The 21,115-nt window shown below is 50.9% G+C and overlaps 9 protein-coding genes across 9 annotated transcripts; 5 read left to right on the forward strand and 4 right to left on the reverse strand.

The window, feature by feature from the left end:
• Nucleotides 1-13: 13 nt before the first annotated feature.
• AUEXF2481DRAFT_70043 (uncharacterized protein) lies at nt 14-2,406 on the reverse strand (the record flags this gene model as incomplete). Its single annotated transcript, XM_013484305.1, has 4 exons — nt 14-1,543; nt 1,597-1,808; nt 2,066-2,261; nt 2,329-2,406. The coding sequence occupies 4 exons, from the start codon at nt 2,404-2,406 to the stop codon at nt 14-16; spliced, it is 2,016 nt and encodes a 671-aa protein (XP_013339759.1).
• A 354-nt stretch (nt 2,407-2,760) lies between these two features.
• Nucleotides 2,761-4,401, forward strand: AUEXF2481DRAFT_8722 (uncharacterized protein; the record flags this gene model as incomplete). Its single annotated transcript, XM_013484267.1, has 2 exons — nt 2,761-2,912; nt 2,973-4,401. The coding sequence occupies 2 exons, from the start codon at nt 2,761-2,763 to the stop codon at nt 4,399-4,401; spliced, it is 1,581 nt and encodes a 526-aa protein (XP_013339721.1).
• Nucleotides 4,402-5,284: 883 nt separating this feature from the next.
• Nucleotides 5,285-6,012, reverse strand: AUEXF2481DRAFT_33249 (uncharacterized protein; the record flags this gene model as incomplete). The annotated part of the gene is made up of 3 exons (XM_013484287.1): nt 5,285-5,731; nt 5,787-5,866; nt 5,919-6,012. The coding sequence occupies 3 exons, from the start codon at nt 6,010-6,012 to the stop codon at nt 5,285-5,287; spliced, it is 621 nt and encodes a 206-aa protein (XP_013339741.1).
• Nucleotides 6,013-6,627: 615 nt separating this feature from the next.
• AUEXF2481DRAFT_44293 (uncharacterized protein) lies at nt 6,628-7,648 on the forward strand. Its single transcript, XM_013484298.1, has 3 exons — nt 6,628-7,250; nt 7,306-7,400; nt 7,454-7,648. The coding sequence occupies exons 1-3, from the start codon at nt 6,829-6,831 to the stop codon at nt 7,546-7,548; spliced, it is 612 nt and encodes a 203-aa protein (XP_013339752.1). The 5' UTR covers nt 6,628-6,828; the 3' UTR covers nt 7,549-7,648.
• Nucleotides 7,649-8,294: 646 nt separating this feature from the next.
• Nucleotides 8,295-10,028, forward strand: AUEXF2481DRAFT_8725 (uncharacterized protein; the record flags this gene model as incomplete). The annotated part of the gene is made up of 2 exons (XM_013484268.1): nt 8,295-8,979; nt 9,028-10,028. 2 exons carry the CDS (start codon nt 8,295-8,297, stop codon nt 10,026-10,028), a joined length of 1,686 nt encoding a protein of 561 aa, XP_013339722.1.
• A 732-nt stretch (nt 10,029-10,760) lies between these two features.
• On the forward strand, nt 10,761-15,528 carry AUEXF2481DRAFT_8726 (uncharacterized protein; the record flags this gene model as incomplete). Its single annotated transcript, XM_013484269.1, has 5 exons — nt 10,761-11,642; nt 11,693-11,923; nt 11,974-13,221; nt 13,275-13,643; nt 13,693-15,528. 5 exons carry the CDS (start codon nt 10,761-10,763, stop codon nt 15,526-15,528), a joined length of 4,566 nt encoding a protein of 1,521 aa, XP_013339723.1.
• A 1,804-nt stretch (nt 15,529-17,332) lies between these two features.
• On the reverse strand, nt 17,333-17,990 carry AUEXF2481DRAFT_92310 (uncharacterized protein; the record flags this gene model as incomplete). Its single annotated transcript, XM_013484343.1, has 1 exon — nt 17,333-17,990. The coding sequence occupies exon 1, from the start codon at nt 17,834-17,836 to the stop codon at nt 17,333-17,335; it is 504 nt and encodes a 167-aa protein (XP_013339797.1). The 5' UTR covers nt 17,837-17,990.
• Nucleotides 17,991-18,194: 204 nt separating this feature from the next.
• AUEXF2481DRAFT_508404 (uncharacterized protein) lies at nt 18,195-19,663 on the reverse strand. Its single transcript, XM_013484344.1, has 2 exons — nt 18,478-19,663; nt 18,195-18,423 (listed from the first exon to the last, which is right to left on the reverse strand). Exon 1 carries the CDS (start codon nt 19,465-19,467, stop codon nt 18,607-18,609), a length of 861 nt encoding a protein of 286 aa, XP_013339798.1. The 5' UTR covers nt 19,468-19,663; the 3' UTR covers nt 18,195-18,423; nt 18,478-18,606.
• Nucleotides 19,664-20,853, forward strand: AUEXF2481DRAFT_508403 (uncharacterized protein). The gene has a single exon (XM_013484345.1). It carries the CDS (start codon nt 19,860-19,862, stop codon nt 20,736-20,738), a length of 879 nt encoding a protein of 292 aa, XP_013339799.1. The 5' UTR covers nt 19,664-19,859; the 3' UTR covers nt 20,739-20,853.
• The last annotated feature ends 262 nt before the right edge of the window (nt 20,854-21,115 follow it).

A 21,115-nucleotide genomic window follows, 5' to 3' on the forward strand; every position in this document is an offset into this window, starting at 1 on the left:
TATCATGCATCCACTACTTGCGACCCCAGGCCCTCTTCTCCATAGCAGCCTCAACAGCAGCATTGCCCGACAAGATACCAGTCGTAGCAATGACAATCTTCTTCTTATCCCCCAACTGCTCACCCATGAATCTCAACGCCGCAACTTCCGCAAACGTGACACCACCAAGGAAGAAGACAATAGTAGTCTTTCTCCCACCACCGCTCCCACCTCTAAGCGTCTGTCTCGCCTGCGAAGCCTCACCACTCGACCCCTTCTGCACTTCATCAACAGTAGCACCCTTGACCCTCGCCAAAATATCCTCAAACCCTTTCCATCCAGCCGCCTGAGCAGTAGCAGGAGCACCACCAGCCCCTCCATTTACAGCATTCCCAGTAGAAACAGATCTAGGATTCGCCAATCTAACCAACATCTGTTTCTGCAAAACACACTGCACCAATCTAATACTCAGCGGCGCGTAGCCAGAAAACACATATGAGATGTCCGTAGGATCTTGCTCGTCCACTTCATCCACAAACAGTTTCAGCGTCTTGCGCACGGAATTGTAATCCGTGTTTCCAGAATTCGTGCCGCTCATTGGGTTGAGGTAGCCAGTGTTGCTCACACGAGGAACCACGAGACCCATTTTCTCAAGCGAGGAAAAGGTGAGGAGGTGTTGATGACCATATGCGTACATGATTTGTCGTTTAAGGTTTTCAAGCTCACGCGGACGGATACCGCCAGCTACGCAAGACTCCAAGGATAATAGACGCAATATTGTGGGCAAGGGTGTGTCTCGGGCGATTAGTTCTTCTAGATTGTCGTTCATACTGCTAGGGTCTGCTCCGGCTGCAAAGTTTTGCTGTACTTCGAGGACACGGCCGAAGATTTCGCTGCGGGTTGTCTTCATGATTTCCTCGGCCATGGAGGTGTGGATCTTTAATGAGGCTTGCTCGGCTTGGTAGGAGGGAAGTTTTGCGACAAAAGTTTTGAGGTCGGAGATTGACTGGTCTGCTTTGTGGCGGGATTCGTAGTCGGCTTGGAGGCGACGTGCTGTTCGGTTTAGCAGAGGTCCTACGACGGCGAAGTTGCAGTCTCGGAGCTGAGGGTACAGTTTGTCGGAGCTGTCGAGTTGGATCTTGCGCTTTGTAGCGGCTTGGGTTGAGCCTCCTGCTGCACCTGCTGCTCCTTGGGGCTTTTGCTGTTGAGGTGCTGCTCCTACAATGGAGGTATCGACCTCGGTTTGGTTATGACGGACGCCGAAGACCTCATCGATCAGGCCTTCGTATGTTAGTTGGGTCATCAGAGGTGTGAAGAAGTCGACCTCGCGATCAATGATGATGACATTCTCAACCACGGCACTAGGTGTCAGGCCAAAAGTCGATGGCGATTTCGAGGTGGCAGACGAAGCGCTGACCTCTTCTTCCGATCGCATACGAATAAGCAGATCGGCGAGTTTCTTCGCATTGTCGCCTTTGCCCAGGATACGAGGAAAGAGGCCAGTGGATCGCTGCAACCGCATCAATGCTGTAGCTGCAAGAAATATTGATGTGGGATCTTTGCGCTGGACCGGGGTCAGTACGTCGGCCTCGGGACACAGTTGGAGTACAAGCATACCAGATACAAGTCACTGAACGCATCTTCCAGCTCCAGTGATAGCAAATCAGGTTCCAGAGGGACCAAGAACAACGGGCATTCGCCAACAGTCACTTCTCCAAGCACGCCGGCCTCCTCGAGAATCCTATCACTGACGAGCGTTCGTCTGGGCACCCAGAAGACTGAAAATTCATGATCGGTTTTGCTTTCTTGACGGATTTGACTAATCTGTTCTATGGATATGTTAGCATGTAATGATAACATCTCTCAGAACGGAGGCGCAACGAGAGAGTTAATGATTCATGCTGCATCGACTGGCTGTCAATGTAACGATTTTGATGTAGGGCACAAGACTGAACGTGCAGGGTAGGTGTAAACCTGCGCACTCTACTTTAAGGCCCATGGATGAGGAAGAGGGGAAATGTCTAGCTAAGGATATGCGAGAAAGGAAGATATGGACGATATGACGACTACAAGCAGGAAGACCTACCAGCAATGAGTTGAACGTCTTTGGGCTTCTCGCCTCTGGCAAGGAAGACAATGTTTCGTTGAGAGTCGTCGACGTTGCGATTCTCTACGTAGAAGACTTTGTCGACTCCATACTCCTGCAAGGTACTGAACTTGACAAGCAAGCCGATCAGACCAGCAAGAGACTTTTCAATCACAAGATTCTTCTTGCCAGGAACCTGCGCAATGGGTGTGAGCAGGTGGAACGGGATAGCGGTCGGCCAGCGTCCAGGTAGCCTTACGTACGCCTTCGAGCAGTTGGAGCAGATCTCTACGCGCCCTTTCGGTGATGTCTTGAGGGTTTATCTCTGCATGGGGCGCCATCACATCTTGCAATCACGAAGGCGTGGAGGAAAGGAAGTCGGGTTGAAGTAAAGTCGCGGTTTGAAGTCGAAGTCGAAACGTGTGAGCGCAAAACATGGTCGTGAAGACGACAAAATTGCCAAGACATGACTCCGACGTGTACAATTTATGCCCGATCTCGTACCCCTCCATCTGCTTTTGTGACATTCAATTCTATACCGCTGACTAGCTTTGCATACTTGCATGAAGGCTGTCATACCAATCGCAAGGACTTTTTCTTCTCAACTCCGACTCTTCAGGCCCACAGTTGGACACTTGGGCAACCGCACATTTTCTACATCCATTCACCGTCTGGAACGAGCAGAGCAATACAACATGGGCAAGGACAAGGGAGACAAGGGCGGTTTCCAGCTCAAGGTGCCCAAGGGCACCAAGGATTGGGAGGGCAAGGACATGGTCATCCGCGACAAGATCTTCAGCACAATCACCAACGTCTTCAAGCGTCACGGTGCTGTGACTATTGATACGTGAGTCACTGAATATGCGAAACAGTGGTCTTCCCAGCATACTGACTCTATGCTCTACAGTCCCGTCTTCGAGCTCAAGGAGATCCTCTCGGGCAAGTACGGTGAGGACAGCAAGCTCATCTACGACCTCGCCGACCAGGGTGGAGAGCTGTGCTCTCTGCGCTACGATTTGACCGTTCCCTTCGCCAGATGGCTCGCCATGAACACTTCCGTCCAGAACATCAAGCGCTACCACATCGCAAAGGTCTACCGCCGTGACCAGCCCGCCATGACCAAGGGCCGCATGCGTGAATTCTACCAATGCGACTTCGATATTGCCGGTGCTTACGACCCCATGATCCCCGATGCTGAGATCCTGAGAATCGCATGCGAGATCTTTGACGAGCTGGGCTGGAAGGGCAAATACACAATCAAGCTTAACCACCGCAAGATTCTGGACGGTATCTTCTCTGTCTGCGGTGTCCCCACCGACAAGCTCAGAACCATCTCGTCTGCTGTTGACAAGCTCGACAAGTCGCCATGGGACGAGGTTAAGAGAGAGATGACCGAGGAGAAGGGTCTCGACCCTGAAATTGCAGACAAGATTGGTAAATACGTTGTTCGCAAGGGTGGAAGAGACCTTCTTAAAGACCTCCAAGCCGACGCAACTTTAAGCGCAAACGAGTCTGCAAAGGCTGGTCTGGACAACATCGAGATTCTCTTCAACTACCTCGACACTTTTGGTGTCCTCGACAGAATCTCCTTCGACATGTCACTGGCTCGTGGTCTTGATTACTACACTGGTGTCATTTACGAGATTGTTACCGAAGGCTCTGCCCCCAAGACCTCAGAAGGCCAGAAGGTGCAGTCAAAGAGCAAGAAGCCCAAGAACGAGGATGATGACCGTAGCAACGACCCCAGCGTTGGTGTTGGCTCCGTCGCTGCTGGTGGTCGTTACGACGAGCTCGTCGGCATGTTCAGCGGCAAGAGCAACCTCCCCTGTGTCGGCATCTCCTTCGGTGTCGAGCGCATCTTCAGCATCACAAAGGCCAGACTGGAAGCAGAGGGCAACAAGGCCGTCCGCACAAACGAAGTCGACGTCTACGTCATGGCCTTTGGTGGCAAGGGCTTCGAGGGCCTCCTACCCCAGCGTATGGAAGTCGCAAAGCGTCTATGGGATGCCGGCATCAAGGCCGAGTTCAACTGGAAGGTCAAGCCCAAGCTTCCCGCACAGTTCAAGGCTGCCGAGACCAACGGCGTTCCCTTTGCCCTTATCCTCGGCGAGGAAGAACTCAAGGCTGGTCAGTGCAAGCTCAAGGAGATGGGTCTGCCAGACGGTCACCCCGAGAAGGAGGGTGTACCGATCGCCATGGACAAGCTCGAGGAGCAAGTCGCAGCCAAGATCAACGCCAGCAGACAAGCAAACAGCGTCGATGCTGTCGCTGACAAGCTCGACACAACAAATCTCGACGAAGCTGCTGCTGCTGCTGCTGCTCCCAAGACTAGCTAGAGCGAGTTGGGGATAATCCAAGGAAATCACCAAAGTAGAAAAAAAAGTTATACAAAGATACCCCCTGTTCGGGTGCTGATGCATTGATTGGCATTTGTACAGTTTGCAGCGAGAGAATGCATTTACGATTCGTTCAACTCTCGCTTGACTTGTCTCTTGGTGATGGCGTTGTGACCAACACAAAGCTTTCCAATCACATGCCATGTTTGACGAGCCGTCGCTGCCCATCGACTTGCCGTCCACAAGGATTTATGATGCGCAAGCGGTGTGTATGATCAACAAGCCTCCTGCATTTGCAACATATACCCATCACGGAAGGCTTCGATACACCCAGAGGTCAACACGGGCGGGATCAAGAAAGTATAATATCAAAGTCTCGGGACGATCAAACACCTGAAAAGACACAAAAAGGGCAAAGGATCATTAATCTCTGGGGTACTTTGGTACAAAAAACGCCAATATCACATGAACAATGTAGCTAAACTCTTGAAAGTCCGAGATATCGACTACCTTATGCACGCCACGGTTTCGTAGTTTTGAGTTCGTCAAATATTGGTATGGAGAGAGTGTGATTGTTAATTTCGTAGCTTGGTTTGTATAGCAAAACATCATCCGTAGCATTAATCCCAAATGTCCATGTGTAAAAGCGACATGGCCGAACTACAGCAACAAGAAAACAGAAAACGCCCCCAGCACACTATGCTCAGTAAAAGATTGAATGTCGTTCCCCGTTGCTGACCCATGCGAAGTAGAAAGGAAGGAAGAAAGGTCGGAATAAATCGCTTGCGCTTGCTATGCTCTGATTAAAAAAAGGAGAGTGGGAATTGGTTGGAAAAGCCAGAGAGAAAAGAGGTGGGAAGGGAATATTCGGAAAAGAGACATCTTAGAGCAGGAGACCGAAGCCGGCAAAGATGCCGGCAGAGACGGCGAGGAGACCGTAAGCCTGGCCGAGCTGGAGAGCGGCTGCTGCACCAGTTTTGGTGTTGCTGGAGCCAGTGGCAGAGGCACCACCGCTACCGCCGAGACCACTGTAGATGGTCTGGCCGGCGGAGTTTGTAGCCTGGCCTGCGCTGCCAGAGCCAGTTGAGGAAGCGGTTGCCGAGGCGGAGGAAGTGGTGGCATTGATGCGTGTAGGGTTCTGGGCACCGCAAGGGTTGTCTGCGTTGCAGTTGAACTCGCACTGAGTGTTGCCGCCGCAGTTTGAAATGCACTCTTGGTTTGTGGCGGTACAAATGTAGAAGGGGATGGTTTGCGAGTACTCGGAGGCGTTGGGGCTCAGGTTGTTGCTGCAGAGGCATGAGTAGTCGAGGGTCTCGGGGTCACAGTCGTTCTATGTTTGAAGTCAGTCGATGTACTACAGTCGTATAGCTTGAACAAGCACATACCTCGAGGGTCTCTGAAGAGTTTGCGGAAGTTTGGGAGCAGATGATAGGGCAGGCGGCCTGTTGGTTGGTGCACCAGGTTTCTACATAGGTTAGATATCATGAACATGGAGTGGAAAGATGAGTAGTACGAACCTCTGGTAGACTCAGGCACGCTCGAGACGTTGAACTGAGCAGAAGCCAAGTTGGCGACCACAGGGAGGAGGAGGAGAGGACCGAAACCACGCATCGTGCTGGTTGTATGTGTGAATGGGAGGATACTTTTGAGTACGAGGAACGACAGATATAGTGTTCGAGAAGAAAGACAATGTTCAACAACGAAGGTGAGAGGGAACAGATATCAGAAGTGCTGGACCGACTTAACGAGAGAGTTGGAGAGATATAGAGGGTTGCCCCAGCAGGACAGGCGTTGAGTCTTTATCCTGTACGCTCAAGGGCCATAGCTCGCGCTTGAAATACTTGCTAGAGCACAAACGGGGATGGCGGGCGGCGAAAGCAGTGGTCAACGCCCTTCCCGTATCTGCATGCATTCTGGGGTCGTTCGACCGCGGGTGAGGTGCATCCAGGCCTATCAAACTACGGCATGTAGGGCATAAGTGGAGTCCCGATATCTGCTCTCTATCCATAAAAGGCCCGGAAACAGAATCCTTGTCTCGCTGTCAACCGTGAGTCGTCGAGCAAAGAGCAGACATTTGGTGGTTGTGATGAATCCCATACCATGGTTAGCGAGTCAAGGAGATTTCGAGAATCTCGGAGAATATCAGGGCCGGGGAGGGTCCCAGCTCTCATCTACTTATTGGACGCTACGAGAGCCGATAGGTAGACATATAGCCAAGCCCTGACTTGCGGCTCTGTTTCTCCAACCTCTTCTCGCCATCTGATCGCCCTCTTTCTGCGCTAAGTGGCTGAGCGATTTAACGGAGCAAACGCTCGCGACTATCCCAGAAACCACACACCTCTTTACCCCATGGATAATCGTGCATCGCCAAACCACAGGATCCGCTAACTCAATCTATTTATTATTCTCCCCAACACGGACTGATGGATGGAGTCTGCGGAGACGGAAACTCTTGTCAACGGCGATACCTCGTCACCCCGCAATAAGGACCAGCCTCTGGCCGCCGCTGCCGCCGCCACCCCTACAACACATGAAGAGGCCGTGAACACTTCGGATCACACTGCCGCGTCATCAGTCACACTTGCAGATGCAGCTCCTCATGTAATACCGCCATACTTCAATGGCCTCCGCCTTGAGCGGACTGACTCAGCTACGCCGGCTATAGCCCACGGTATAGATCTCGTCGATCAATCAGATGAAGACCATGAAATTGGACGGGTGTGCTGGGCAAGTGATGTGTCCGTGGACGATTACGTGGTCGTCAGCGGCCCTACAGGGATAGGTGCCTATGTCGTGTGGAACTTTACCATTGAAACATTCAAGGGTGGCAGCATCACCCTACGCAAAAGGTTCGGGCCTCGGATTGCAAGCAGCTTCTAGCATATCAAGCTGACACAAGATCAGATACTCGGAGTTCGACACACTCAGACAGAATCTTGTGAGGGCTTTCCCCCTTTCTGAAGCATCTATCCCAGAGCTGCCTCGGAAAAGTCTTGTCTGTATGTTGATGACAAAAGCTCATACATATTCCGATTCCTAACCTTCCTCGCAGCACGATTTCGAACAAAGTTTCTCGAGCAAAGGAAGGCTGGTCTTGGTCACTTCCTTACGTACGAGTCCTATCAGACACCGTGTTTCAGACGCTGACTTGTATCATAGATGCATTCTTCTCAATCCACAATTCTCAAGATCACCAATAGTCACGGAGTTTATCAACGCCTGAGGCCAACCAACATTGTACATATACAAGCCGACAGCAAATTCAGGGAGCTTAGCAGCAGACTAATACCTAATATGATATACTTCTTGCTACCTTGCGTGGTTGGAACGTGCTCAGTTCAGTATGGACAGGGTCATTCTGACAGCGTCGATTTTATAGCACAATTATGCCTTTGCCCGGCGCAATCGAGTCTCAAATACAGCTACGCTGTGATCCATCGATTCAGGAACCGTTTCAAGAAGTGACCTGACATTTCCATTGAAGCTTAACGATCTGTGTGGTCGTGAAGTGTCAAGGCTGCTGGTTTGTGAGAAGCTTGACCGGCACCCATCGAGTGAGTGTCGCAATACACATGCGTCTTCTCAACCAATAGTTATGGAAGAGGCTCGGATCCGACTCAAGATCTGTCTAAATACTGTGTGTAGCTATCCGATGAAAGATATTGAATTGTTCCATTCGCCCATAGTTGCAGATTGCATGCCGCAAAAGAGGAGATGGTGCCAAGCCAAGTTCGTTGGAGCTTCGTAGAGTCGATGAAGGGAGACGCGACCGCGGGACAGTGACGAGTCGGCTCTCGCTAGAAGTGACAATAGCTAAAAGTACAGGTAGAAGAGGAGGATCTGGGCCTAGGATTGACACTCCGCCGCAAAGTAGGCCGACCAAATGTTGTCGGATGACTCCTCTCCAAATCTGGCTGTCAGGAAAGGGTCCTGAACGGAGCAACCGCGAGACAGCGCAGGATTCGAGCCAACAGCACAGCGAAGCGCTTGCGGCGGACGAGAACGGCGTAGTCGAACAAGAATCATGGTCGTCTGCCATCAAAAGCATGGTCAATTCTCTCCGGCCCACCTCGACCAGGTCACCCAACCGGCGCGCCTCCGTCAGACACCCCACACCACCCCCCTCACAGCGGCCTTCGACATCACCGCAACCGCTGCCCTCCGACAATGAAACCAGCGAGCCTTTGGCACAAATAGACCGACCCGCCAAACGCCTCAAGCTGACGCTCAAAGGCCCGAAGCTAGCTGCGGTATCTGCTGACGTTGGCGACACAAACGCGACCATCCCGACCCCGAGACCGCCCGTCAAGCTGACCCTCTCCGAACCACATGGACAGGTGCTGCAGACTACCAACGGCGCACGCACCCAACTGGATCCCTCCGACGATCCACCAACATCCAACACGTCACCTGCCATAACCCCGGCCACCGCTCTGAACCCGTCACAAAGACAGACTCGAAAGACGTCAGAGAGGCGTAGTCTGCGCTCTCACGATGAAGGTCCGCGTCTGAAGAGTGAGCTGGCTGTCTACTTTCCCTACTACGAGGACATTATCTACGATTCCAACAAGGAACCAGGTGAGACCAAGTCGATTACGTGCTGTGACCATAGCTGACCAGACACAGAATTCATCACTACGGATACGATCATTCATATCAGCCATGAGCCCTACAACCCTGCACAAGACCCGGGCTTCAAGTCAGATAGCCTGGCTAGCAATGCACGGAACCGTCGTCCCTCTTCCTCGCCTAACAAACCACCATCCTCACCAACCCAAAAGAACAAATACAATGGAGCTCAGGTCATCGATTTCTCGTCCATCGAGAAGAGCGTTGGCCACCATCCCAAGGATCCATTGACCGATGCCTTTTACTTCAAGTCTCATCGTCGAGCAGAACGCAAAGAAAAACAACTACGCAACATCGAGAAGGAGAGGGCCATGCATGAAAAGGCACACCTCGAAAGACTTCTCGAAGCTCTACAAGGACACGACTGGCTGCGTGTCATGGGTATCGTCAGTGTGGCAGACGCAGATGCTAAAAAGTACGAACCAAAGAGAAAATACTTTGTCGACGAAGTCAGTGCACTTCTTTTGAAGTTCAAGACGTGGAAAGACGAAGAAAGGCGCATTCGGCAAGAGAAAGAAGCTGCAGCCATGGCAGACGATGACGACGAGGAGGAAGAGGAGGAGGAGGAAAGTGAGAGTGAGCCGTCTTCGAGTGATCTGGATGCTTCGGCAGCACGTCAACTACAGACTGAGGCTTCAGGAGGAGCAAGTGGTGGTAAAGACGGCAAGGCTGGAAAGCTCAAAAGCAGGACACGAGCGTCAGCACCAGTCGCTGAACCCGCACCTACGCCTCCAGCACCTGCTCCGATTATATATCGAGAGCCCACACCCGATGGGCCTTTTGTGAGCTTCTACTCGAAACCTCATCTACGAGCGGCAGCGCTAGGGAACACCAGACATGGCCGGACTCTGACAGCGTTCGGCGTACCAATACCCGAGGCTGAGGAACAGGAGTTTGCGCTGCCAGAAGAGTACGTTACGCCAGATGCATTGAGAGCCAATGCCAGGAAGCGTAGGAGAATGAAGCGGGAAAGTGCGATGGATTCAAGTCAAGCATGAGAGGCGAGGCAGATGTACAGGATAACACATAGTTAGCATACACGGAGTGGCGTTCTGGGCGCACGGATATAGCGAAATACCCTGAGGGATGTTGCATTATGGTTGCTCAATTGAAAACTGCTATGAACATTCAAAAGTGTCGTTTATCCTGTCACGCGATGTGATTGTGTGCGAGACTTGGCCGCAACGAGGTGTTGTGCTCTCAGAGTAGATGAGACCATGTCGCCGTCACTATGTTCCAGGATGATTCATCTCGAGCATCGCGCTCACGAAGCACGTCACTATGATATTGACGATACGACTTGACGGTAGAAGAGAGTTTCACTGTTTCAGATGCAACTTCGAGGTAGTCGCGAAGTTGAGCTCGGACCAGCTTCACCGAAGTTCGTCACTCCCGACAGCATCGACTTTACAGCTCGTTCAGTCGATCAGAGCCTCGCGCGCGCATCACGTCAAGCATCCATACTCGTCGCCGTCGGTCGTCTCATCGCAGTCACACTCGCCCCTCTCACCTCCCGGCTTCTTCACCATCGAACGTCTACCGCTGCAACGCGCCTCCAACGAACGCCGCCCCATCACCACCCCTCTACCGGCCGCACCTTCCTCGAAACACGCAGGCGCAACACACGACCGAATTCAGCCAACTAACGCGACCGTATCGCGCATGTCTTGGGGCATGGGAAATGCAAACTGAGCCGACACTTGGTCAAGAGGTTGCGCGCAGTGGGCGCCATGCCGGGCTACTTTGACAACGCCCTACCAACCGAGCAATCGCTGGATCTCGGCTTCTCCGTTGTCTCGCAAAAGGTCGATTTCACAGTCAACTTTGCGAAGCAGGCCATCTCTGGTTCTACCGAAATCACAATCCAGCCTGAAATCAAGGACCTCAAAACCATACGTTTAAACTGCCGCCAGGCCCGTATCCTGAGTGCTACCGTCGAAGGTTCGAAAGCACAAGTCACCTACTCAGATCCTTACCAGAAGATCAAACTCCCAGGGATAACAACCGCCCATCAGCATGAATACCTCCGTACCAAGATTGAGGGCGCCATCAAGCAATCCCCGGACCCAGAGCTAGCGTTGACCATTCCATCGCGCGTCACAATAAAGGAGCTGAACAGCGAGTCTTCGTCAACCTTGGCCAGAGACAGCCTCAAAAGACAAGAAAGCGACTTCCCTGCGCAAGCCGACACTCCGACTGCATCACACGCCCAGGAGCCGACGCTAAGGTATGCCCCTCTACGAGTTGTCATCGACTTCGAAGTCACAAGTTTTCGCGACGGTCTCCACTTCGTCGGGTTCTCGGAACAGGATTCGCGATATCCTCATTTATACACAAGAAATACTCTGGGCCCGGGCGCCATCTGCTCTGTCTTCCCGTGCGTTGACGATGTCACATCCCGCTGTATGTGGGAGATCTCCATACGCTGCCACAAGACATTAGGCGATGCATTCAGAAAAACATCGCAAAGAAGTATTACCGATGGAGACGTGGACATGATCGGGGCCGACCAGAAAGACAAGAAGTCGCGGGAAGAGTACTCGATCAATCTCAGCGAGGAAGAAAAATCCTTGGATCTGAGTATCGTGTGCTCTGGTGAAATGACAGACGATGTATGCAGTCTCATCCATATACCAATATTGCTTTATCTGACAGATTTCAGATTATTGACCCCCAGGATCCTACTTGGCGGACAGTCTCATTTGCCTGCTTTGCTCCCGTTACTGCTCGCCACATCGGCTTTGCCATCGGTCCTTTCGAGCATGTTGACCTTACTGATTTCAGAGAAGTTGACGAGGATGACAAGCTTGGACAAAATGCCATCAAAGTAGATGGCTTCTGTCTGCCAGGCAGAGCAGAAGAGCTACGAAACACCTGCATGCCTATGGCCAAGGTATGTACTCTGTTTGTGTTATCTAGATGATCAACTGACAGTTTTGGAAGGCGATCGACTACTTTACCGTTAACTACGGTTCATTCCCGTTCTCCAGCTACAAGCTAATCTTTGTCGATGACTTGGTGCAAGATGTGGTACACACCGCATCTCTGTCTATCTGCAGTACGAGACTGCTCTTCCCAGAAGACATCATCGAACCGCTGGACGCGAACACTCGAGTGCTCGTTAACGCTCTTGCGAGCCAATGGGTTGGTGTCAACATCATTCCCAAAGAAGCTCGAGACATGTGGGCCATCACCGGTATCTCAGGATTCATGCGCGACACATTCATGAGGAAGCTGGCCGGCAACAACGAGTACCGCTACCAACAGAAACTCGCTTCCGAACAGGTGTTCGAGCAAGATGTTGAACGTTATAGCATACATCAACTCGGCGCTCAGCTTGACATTGACCCTTCAGAGTACGAATTCATGGCTCTAAAGTCAGCAGTCGTCCTCTTCATCCTGGACCGTCGACTCACAAAGGCAAGTGGAGCGGCTGGTGTGGCACGCATTATCGTCAGGTTATTGTTGAACGCGAAGACGGGTGACCTTCAGAACGGTGAACTATCCACGGATTGGTTCCACCGTCTCTGTGAGAAGCTTGGACACACCAAACTTGATGCGTTCTTTAAGCAGTGGGTATATGGCGCTGGTTGTCCCCTGTTCAAGGTAAACCAGCGTTTCAACAAGAAGAAGTTGGTCGTGGAGATGAACATTTACCAAACGCAACGCGAACGAAAGATCAAGCCTGAACTTCAGCCGTCTAACTTCATGAGAGAGGCTAAAGAACAAGTCTCGGAAGTATGGGCCCCTGAGGTCTCGGATCCCTTTACTGGGCCTATGACCATTCGTATTCACGAAGCCGATGGTACACCATACGAACACATTGTGGAGATCAAGGACACGCACACCAAGATCGAGATTCCGTACAACACCAAGTACAAACGCTTGAAAAGATCTAAACGGGCAAAAGAGCGGGCTATGGCTGTCAACGACAATGACCTTGGCGATCAAGCCGAGAATGACGTGCTACTATACTGTCTTGGTGACGTGCTTCAGTCAGAAGATGAAGTCAAAGACTGGCGTTTGGTCGACTGGGGCAAAGAAGAGGAAGACCGAATGGGCCAAGAAAGTTACGAGTGGATTCGTATGGATGCCGACTTCGAATGGATTGGCAAGATCGACCTGATCATGCCAATTTACATGTATGTCAGTCAGTTGCAACAAGATAGAGATGTTGTTGCACAATACGAGGTAAGCAATGCTCCGCCACGGAGCTGTTTGACACGGCGCTAACTTGTATACAGTCGCTTCAGCATGTCCTGAAGCAGAACGCACATCCTCTGATGTCGACAATTCTCGTCAGGACATTGATGGACCGCCGATACTTCCACGGCATCCGTACACTGGCAGCCGAGGGCTTGACCAAATGCGCCACGCCTAGCTTGAATTGGGTTGGTCAGTACCATCTCGAGAGAGCATTCCAGGAGTTCTTCTGCTTCGCGGATTCGTCCATGCCTCGCGCCAACGACTTCTCGGATCGCATGAGCTACTTGATTCAAAAAGCCATACCAATTGCGTTGTCACATGTCAAAGATGAGCGTGGTAAGGTACCGATGAGTGTGAGGAGGTTTTTCGTTGACAAGCTCAAGTTCAACGACAACTCCAATAACGAGGTAAGACAGTTGTACTTGTGTGACTTTGTCATCCACTGACAGCATTCAGTTCTCCGACTGTTACTATGTATCCACACTCATGCGATGTCTCGCCGAATCTCTGGTCGCGTCTACAGCTCCACAGCAGACCTTCGCCATCAATCCTGACGACGAAGACGATCTGATGCAAGAAGCCATCGAAGACGAGAAGTTCCAAAAGGAAGCCATAAACGAGCTCGAACGCTACCGTCGCATCGATGAATGGATCTCTTCTTATCAGAACACATATTCTGTCACGGCACTCGAATGCATGCGGAAGCTGCTGGAACATGGTGTCGTCAAGAACAAGAAGGCCGACATTCTACAATACACACAGACTGGCAACGCAGATGAGGTCCGGCTCGCAGCATGGGACTCCTTGGTCCAACTCAAACTTGCCAGGCGGCCACAGATCTTGAAGTATCTACTGTACTCGCTATGTGACGATCCTTCACCCTACTTCAGAGATCAACTTCTGCAAGTACTGGGCCGGGCTCTAGGAACTATTGCGCTTAAGTCACAAGAGGTCGAGAAGCCAGCTCCCAAGCTTATCGAAACTGGGGGCCTTGTCCTCGAGCAGGAGGAGCCGTTGGCCGTTCAACCAGTACCGCTCGACGTAATGGGCAAGAGTCCTCCAGAGCTTGCTCTGATCGCGCTCAAAGCTGCCCTTATCAACGACGAGGTGTTCAAAGCATCATTGTGGCATGTCATACAATCACCGACGCTCGCCATACCTGAGGTCGTCTCGTTCCTGGACATTGCGGCCCTGGTCTATGATCCATCAAACGGCCTTGTTGTGCGTCTTCGCCTGCCTCGTTATTACAATGTTAAGCACGTTGGCAAAGCCAAGATGCAATTCACAGAGAAGGATAAGTTCCGAACAACGCCATTTACTGGTCTTGGTCTAGAGGAGTTCGAAATGGTGCAGCAGCATGGCATCAAGTACACTGGACCACTTGCGAAGGAAACCAAAGAGTACATCAAAAACAAGAAGCATGAGAAACAAAGACTGGAAGATGAAGTCGCTGCCATACAAGAAGAGCTCTACAGGAAGACGCAAGTACACGATCAGGCTCCGGCTCCTGTAGTACCAAGACCTCTTCAGGCACCCCCGACCGCCATGTCTCCGCCACCTCTGCCAATATCAACTCCGGGTGGGTCTATGAAACTCACTCTGAAGCGCAAGCAGAGTACGACAGCCGAGCCACGCGCGACTAGTCCTAAGCGCCCGCATCTCACGCTGCCGACCACAAATGGCACGTCGGCAACACCAAAGGTGGAAAAGAGCCCGAGTATCAGTTTGGGAAAGGTACATGCACAAACGCCATCTCGCACTGTATCTGGCACCTCCGCACCTACCTCAGCCACAGTGTCCAGAAAGCCTACACCAAGCGATAAGCCCGGCAAATCGAAGGTTCTTCGCCTGAAAATCACAAAGCAGAAACGTCTGCAAAGGATCCTGGCGCAGCCACCTCAACCAGGTAACAGACCGCAAAAACAGCGACCCGCCATCCCCGCCAAGATCAACACATCGTCTTCGGCGCGTCCCAGCCCTGCACCTACAGCAGGTGGAGGCTCAAAAGACCATAGTGGCAGCAATGGCGATTACTTTGCCAGCCCGGAGGTCACCACCGCATTGAATACAGGTACAAGCGTTGGCGCTTTCAGGAGCTGGAATGGCATGAGTGCCATCAAGCAGGAAACCGACTCCGCTCCCATAAGCGCCATCAGTCCCATGACGACAAACCATCCGATAAAGAGCAATGGCACCACCACCGCCACCAACAGTCCCCGCCCCTCAGAAGGCGCAGAGGAGAAGCAGAAGCCAAAGTTTAAGCTTAAATTTGGCAAGAAGCCCCCGGTCTAAAAGTGGGATGGGTTGTAATCCTCTTTGCTCTTCTCCTCTTTCTCTCTTTCTTTATCTTTTCCCCGATGGTCTCCTTTTACATGTTGACATTGCAAAGGAGGGGTTGTGTCTATGCGAGCTTTGATTCAGCATGGCGTTGGCGGGATGGGGCGAAACAAAAAGTGAACATAACAAGACTTGCGGAATGTAAGCGAGAGAACGAAGTAAAAACAATTTTATTGATTCAATGTTTGTGTTCGTGCCGTATGCTCTGTGGAGCGTTAGTGAGCATGACTAGAGGCTTGATACCAACGTCGATTCGACCGTTTCAAGATTGGCTCGATGTATCATGAGTCCGTATTTACTTCCCACAAATCATGATCGGAGCCGACGATATAAGGAAGGACCAGGACGCTCACTAAAACTCAAGCAACAGCACCATGCGGCATTCCATCAATCTCTCTGCTTGCACTTCTCTCCACCGTAAGTAGTTTCGTGTTTTCCCCCCACCAGTCTCAAAGTAAATTCATTCTCATCCACATCATTTTCTACCAATTTCTTGCTTCGTATCTGTGCCCAAGACTTATTTAATTTATCTGTGAGTGGATGTAATGAAGGATATGTGAATAATCGGGAAATGGCTGCTTTGGAGAGACCTTTGCTATTTGTGTATTTAGCAAAGCTTTGGTTGAATGGACTTGTAAAGTCGCCCAGGAAGACTTTGATCAGTTTTATGTCACAGCATAGCCAGAGCTATTATCTTAATGTAACACCTGCGAGTTTGCTCTGAATTTGAAGCTATGGTCGTCCCCAGGCGGCAGGGTTTGTGGTTCCTGCAGGACATGCAGGACACATACGCTCATCAGAACCTTGCTTCGCCCGACATGGTTCACCAAGATGAAGGTATAGAAGAGATCAGTCAGGGCTGCGTAAACGACAGAGTAGTGTTAAGACCTCGGCACAACCTGCCAATTCTGTGAGAGCATCTGAACAAAACAACGCTCTTCAGCGAACGGCCGAATGGAACAAAACACCCATGTATTTTCGAAGCTACGTCAAAAGTGATATAGAGTAGGCCTCCACCACGCTGGTTGATGTGACAAAACAGATGCAAAACATACAGCAGCAGGGATTCCCACGTGGTCACCCACCGTAGTACTAATCTGCCGTTCAACTGCTTATGTATGGCAGAGCGGACGGGATGCCCAGTTTTCAGCTGACTGTGGCCGTATGTGTTTGATACAAAAACTTTACAATATAGATATCTTAGGGTATTAGTATGGTCCATCGCGGGATGCAAGCGTTCGCTGGGATGCAAGCCGGGCCGTTCTGGTTACAATAACCTTGTCGGAGAATGAATTCAGGTGCTCCAGATGAGGCTCGCGACGAATGCGCCGAACACACAGCTCCCGGAGCTTAGGAAGACATACTTGAAATGGACGTACGCAGCGGCTAAGTCTCCGATGTCTTCTCCTCGCCTCCAGACTCAGATGGCCAGCTCAAAGTTGAGAACGGAATCATCTTCCTCCAGATACGTAGTATCTTCCTCGGGTAGACTACTCGTGTACCAATCGGAATGTCGCAATCGTAGACCCCTCATGCCTTCAAAGTGCATGCCTCTACTGTACACATCGAGCAGAGACACCAGGCTCAGCTTCATCCAGCCAGAATGTCCTTCACTTTCGTCGGGGGTGAACTTCGTCTATGGCTTTGAAATAGGGTCCCTCGTCCCTCGGCTTGAAGTCCAGCTTGGATTCCTGCGGGCGAACGTTGTCGAGAACAATCTTGTCAACGACCAGGAACATATAACTCTCTGGCCGTGCTCTCAGACCCCCAAAACCCTGGAAGCTACCCATAGCTGAAAGTGCTGTCGGAGTTGTTCAATTGTGGCACTGTCAAACGGCAACTTGTCGTTCATCCAATAGTTTTGCTGCCATGACCTAGCCACACGGCCATATTCGAGCGCTGGGCTGGGAAACTCAAAGAGAGACCAAGTAGCAAACATAGCAAGTAATTTCGTCCATCCGGCTTCCGAAGAAGAATGCTGACGGTAGATGGCAAAGTCCCAGCGCTGCTTTTGCCCCAGATACGATACAAAGGCGCTCATAATGTATTCATCTCCGCTGTCTGAGCCAATGACTGTGCAGTCAAGAGTGTGATCATAAAGAGTTGAGAGTCGGGAGTGAGATACAAAGAGCTCTGCCGCTACTAAGATTAGAGGAAATGAGAGATGCTGTTTGCGAACAATCAAGATTGCAGCCTGGAAATGTCTTTTGGTCGCAAGTGCTTCTTCGGAAGTCGTGATCATACCGATGGAAGCCGGTGCCATTCAGGACTCCAGACTTACATATAACGAAGATCCAGATTGATAAAGCGGTATAAGTAGAGTAAACAGACTGATTGTCGAGATAGCGAAGTCAATCATGGAGGTCCATGATTTGTTCAGGGTTTCGTGCTCTGTCACACAAAGCTCTACGGCGCCGTCCCGACCGTGGATCGCTTTCGTATAGCAGAGTAGTATTCTCCTAGATCATCGTCTTACTTTTCAAAGGCTGATGTGGAAACTCAAAATGCTAACTGTTAGTGATCTCACTCACGGTGTCATCAAAGCGTTCTGAGCATCAAACTAGTCACTCAATATGGTAATCGGCTGAGTGCGGTTTGATGCACGAGCTCACTCAGGTATTTGTGCTGTGTGGAAAACGTAGGCATCTCTCGCTGTATGTACTTTCTTTGTGATAACTCGGAGTACCTTTGCCATGTGCCCATGTTTCGTCCGAATTTTAAAATGAGTGTCTGTAGTGTTCCTCCTCAGCCCCCGACTGATTTATTGTCGAAAGAGTGCTGACAACATGATCTGTTTCTTCTTGTGAGGGTCGAGCCCTTGTCTGGTGAGCGGAAAGCCCTTTGCGCTATCTGGAGTAATCACGTCAGTCGATGATGATACAGCAGCAAAGCTTGGTATCGTACAATTTGTGATCTTGCTGCTTAGGAGCGTGTAAAGACTGTGAGGTCGTGTGTATCGATTATCGTAAAGTTGTGTGCATCTATTGCCACGAAGCCGTGCACATTGTTTGCCATGAAGCCGTGTACTTTGATTTAGCAATGGAAGAGTGCTCGGAGCATAAGGGTCTCCTCCAAGAGGCTTGCGTGGTTTGAGTGAAGCCATTCTCTCTTGAGCTTTCTTTCGTGTTGAGTGTTGCGGCAGTTTGCGATGTACTCACGAGGAAGGCTCTCGTACTTCTCGTGAAATGTTTTGAGCTCTGAAGGAAGAAACCAACCAATATCCACTAGGTTTTGGAGTGAGCTTCTGATATGCAAGGTGTAACTGACAGAGACTGTAGGATGCAGTAGATTGTTGATAGCGAACATCGTTTTTGCGTGGGGCGGTAGCTTTAGATACACCACAGGAATGATACACTTAGCTGGGGATGACATGATGACATTCAAGTTTTGGAGCTTAGGAAATTGGATGCCAAGGAAGAGAATAAAGGCCCTCATGACTCCCTGACGGACCCTGTCGTTCTGACCCCAACCAGCTGGAACTCTCTGGGGATAGCAGAGTATGGTGCTTGTTGAAGCGTAACACTGATTGACGGATTGGCGTGACTTCACAGCGCGTAAGATTTCGACCCATTTAGACCGCTGTCCATGGAGTGACAGATCCGGACACGACCAGATGAGAGGCATCACTTCGTCGCGGATCAGTCTGGAAGCCTGTCCAAGAAAAGCAAGTGCACTGAAGTCGACGTGACTCAGGGCAGCGGGAAGGCCAAACATGTTGAACGTATCTTCGGCAGAGGGAGTGATTCGACGGTAAGAAACAGAGATGGTGTCCATCTCATCCTCGAGAACATCCGGGGCCCAGAAGATGCAGGCACCACTGGCGATGGCATCGTCCAGGAGGCAGCTGTAAATGACGAGCCTAAGCTCAGACGGGAGTGACAAGAAAGATGGCATGTCGGTGTTGGCGATTAGGTGAACACACCGATGATGATAGATCTGCGCGATTCGCAGATCGTGTTTGGTGTTGGAGGTGTAAGAAAGATGGAGGTTCGAACGACACTTATGAAGGTGCTTGCAAGGTCATACCATAGTACCACAGGTCACGAGTGAAACTGTTGTAAGCTTTGTTGCCTAGTCGAGCTCTGTCTCCGTAAAAGTGTCGGACTGAATGTATGAAGGCTTATGCACAACTAGGCAGCGACGACAAAAAACAAAGTGAGCGACTCATCGGTTCGAACCCCGGTCGCCCTCGACAGCCCCGCGCAACCCTCTGTCCTCGACGACGGACATCTCTTCCCACATTCTTGTAACTACCGCGAACCAACGATCATCACAACCACCCCAAGATGGCATCATTCTTGTCGTTGCCACCCGAGGTTCGAACCATGATCTACCATCTACTGATCCAAGAAGCCATCGCTGAGAACAAACGCGCTGGTGTGATCTTGGACGGTCCTCCAGGCGAACAGTTCATGCAGTATCTGTCGCTCGAACACGGCTGTTGCAAACGCTATCGACCCCAGGGTCCCTATGATTTCCAAGGGCTGGTCTGGAAAGCTCCAATGACCCACTGCGTCAGAAGTAGTGCTGCACTCGCTGTCGCCAGAACCAGCAAACTCCTCTATCATGAGATTGTGCCTCATATTTGGCGCAATGCTGACTTGTCCGTTCAAGGTGCATCATCTGGCGTGGCATTCTCCTTACTCTACGTCCTCGAACTACTGTCAACTACAGCGATTGCCAATATCGAGCATCTCAACATTGTCATTTTCAATGACGGAGAGAATTCGGTCGTCAGAGAGCTCAAACCACTCGTCAATGCTATCAACCAGCGTCTGCACAACTTGAAGACTGTCAAGCTCAGCATATCTGGTGCCATAGCCGAGAACTCTCCGTCACACCCATCCACGATTCTCATGGGTATTGCAAACTTGGCTGATGTGGGAGTGTTGATGCTTATCCCTTCGCACATCTCTGTGTCGCTAAGCAACCACCCTGCAACGAACATTCATGTAGTCTGGTCTGAGTATTTCAGAGACGACAGTATCCTCGGCGATATACTGGAAGCATCGACTATCGCCATGGAAACCACTGTGCATCGACTCCGCAATCTCGCTATCGAGAGACAGACCAGGAGAGACTCTGATAATCTGGGCAAGGTTCTCGAAGACACTCAAGACTTACGCAGAGCACCCTTGGGCTTGTTGTCACACAGTAACTACTAGACCCAGCGGTACTGTGGCTTGATGTTTTGTAGAGACCGGTGCAACTATCACATTTGATGCAGTATTGACTCGCGATTAGGAATCGGTGAGCTGTCTGACATCAGTAAAAAATACAGACGCTGACTTTGTTGCATAGATGGAAGCAACGTGATCTCACAATCGACGGATTGGATTCGGTTTGGATGTCAAAGTTGGCTGTCTCATAGCGGTCGCACAGCGGGGATCGAATACAACGTCAAGTGAGACTGGTCCAGAATGTGGCATCAAGCACGCTGGAGAGCGACTGTTCTAATTGCCGAACCCTTGATTATGCGAAGCTTGCGACAAGAATGTTCGACCCCTGAACACATCCACTTACTTCGATATGTCCTTCTTTC

Source organism: Aureobasidium subglaciale (genome assembly GCF_000721755.1).
Source record: "Aureobasidium subglaciale EXF-2481 unplaced genomic scaffold scaffold_31, whole genome shotgun sequence".
NCBI classification, from domain to species: domain Eukaryota; kingdom Fungi; phylum Ascomycota; class Dothideomycetes; order Dothideales; family Saccotheciaceae; genus Aureobasidium; species Aureobasidium subglaciale.

What these genes read in the sequence shown, in the direction of transcription:
- AUEXF2481DRAFT_44293 (XM_013484298.1), top strand. Translation starts at nt 6,829, where the DNA reads ATGGAGTCTGCGGAGACGGAAACTCTTGTCAACGGCGATACCTCGTCA. An exon ending in AGCATCACCCTACGCAAAAG is followed by an intron (nt 7,251 to 7,305) that starts GTTCGGGCCTCG and finishes ACACAAGATCAG; the next exon opens with ATACTCGGAGTTCGACACAC. An exon ending in GCCTCGGAAAAGTCTTGTCT is followed by an intron (nt 7,401 to 7,453) that starts GTATGTTGATGA and finishes CCTTCCTCGCAG; the next exon opens with CACGATTTCGAACAAAGTTT.
- AUEXF2481DRAFT_508404 (XM_013484344.1), bottom strand. Translation starts at nt 19,467, where the DNA reads ATGCCATCTTTCTTGTCACTCCCGTCTGAGCTTAGGCTCGTCATTTAC.
- AUEXF2481DRAFT_508403 (XM_013484345.1), top strand. Translation starts at nt 19,860, where the DNA reads ATGGCATCATTCTTGTCGTTGCCACCCGAGGTTCGAACCATGATCTAC.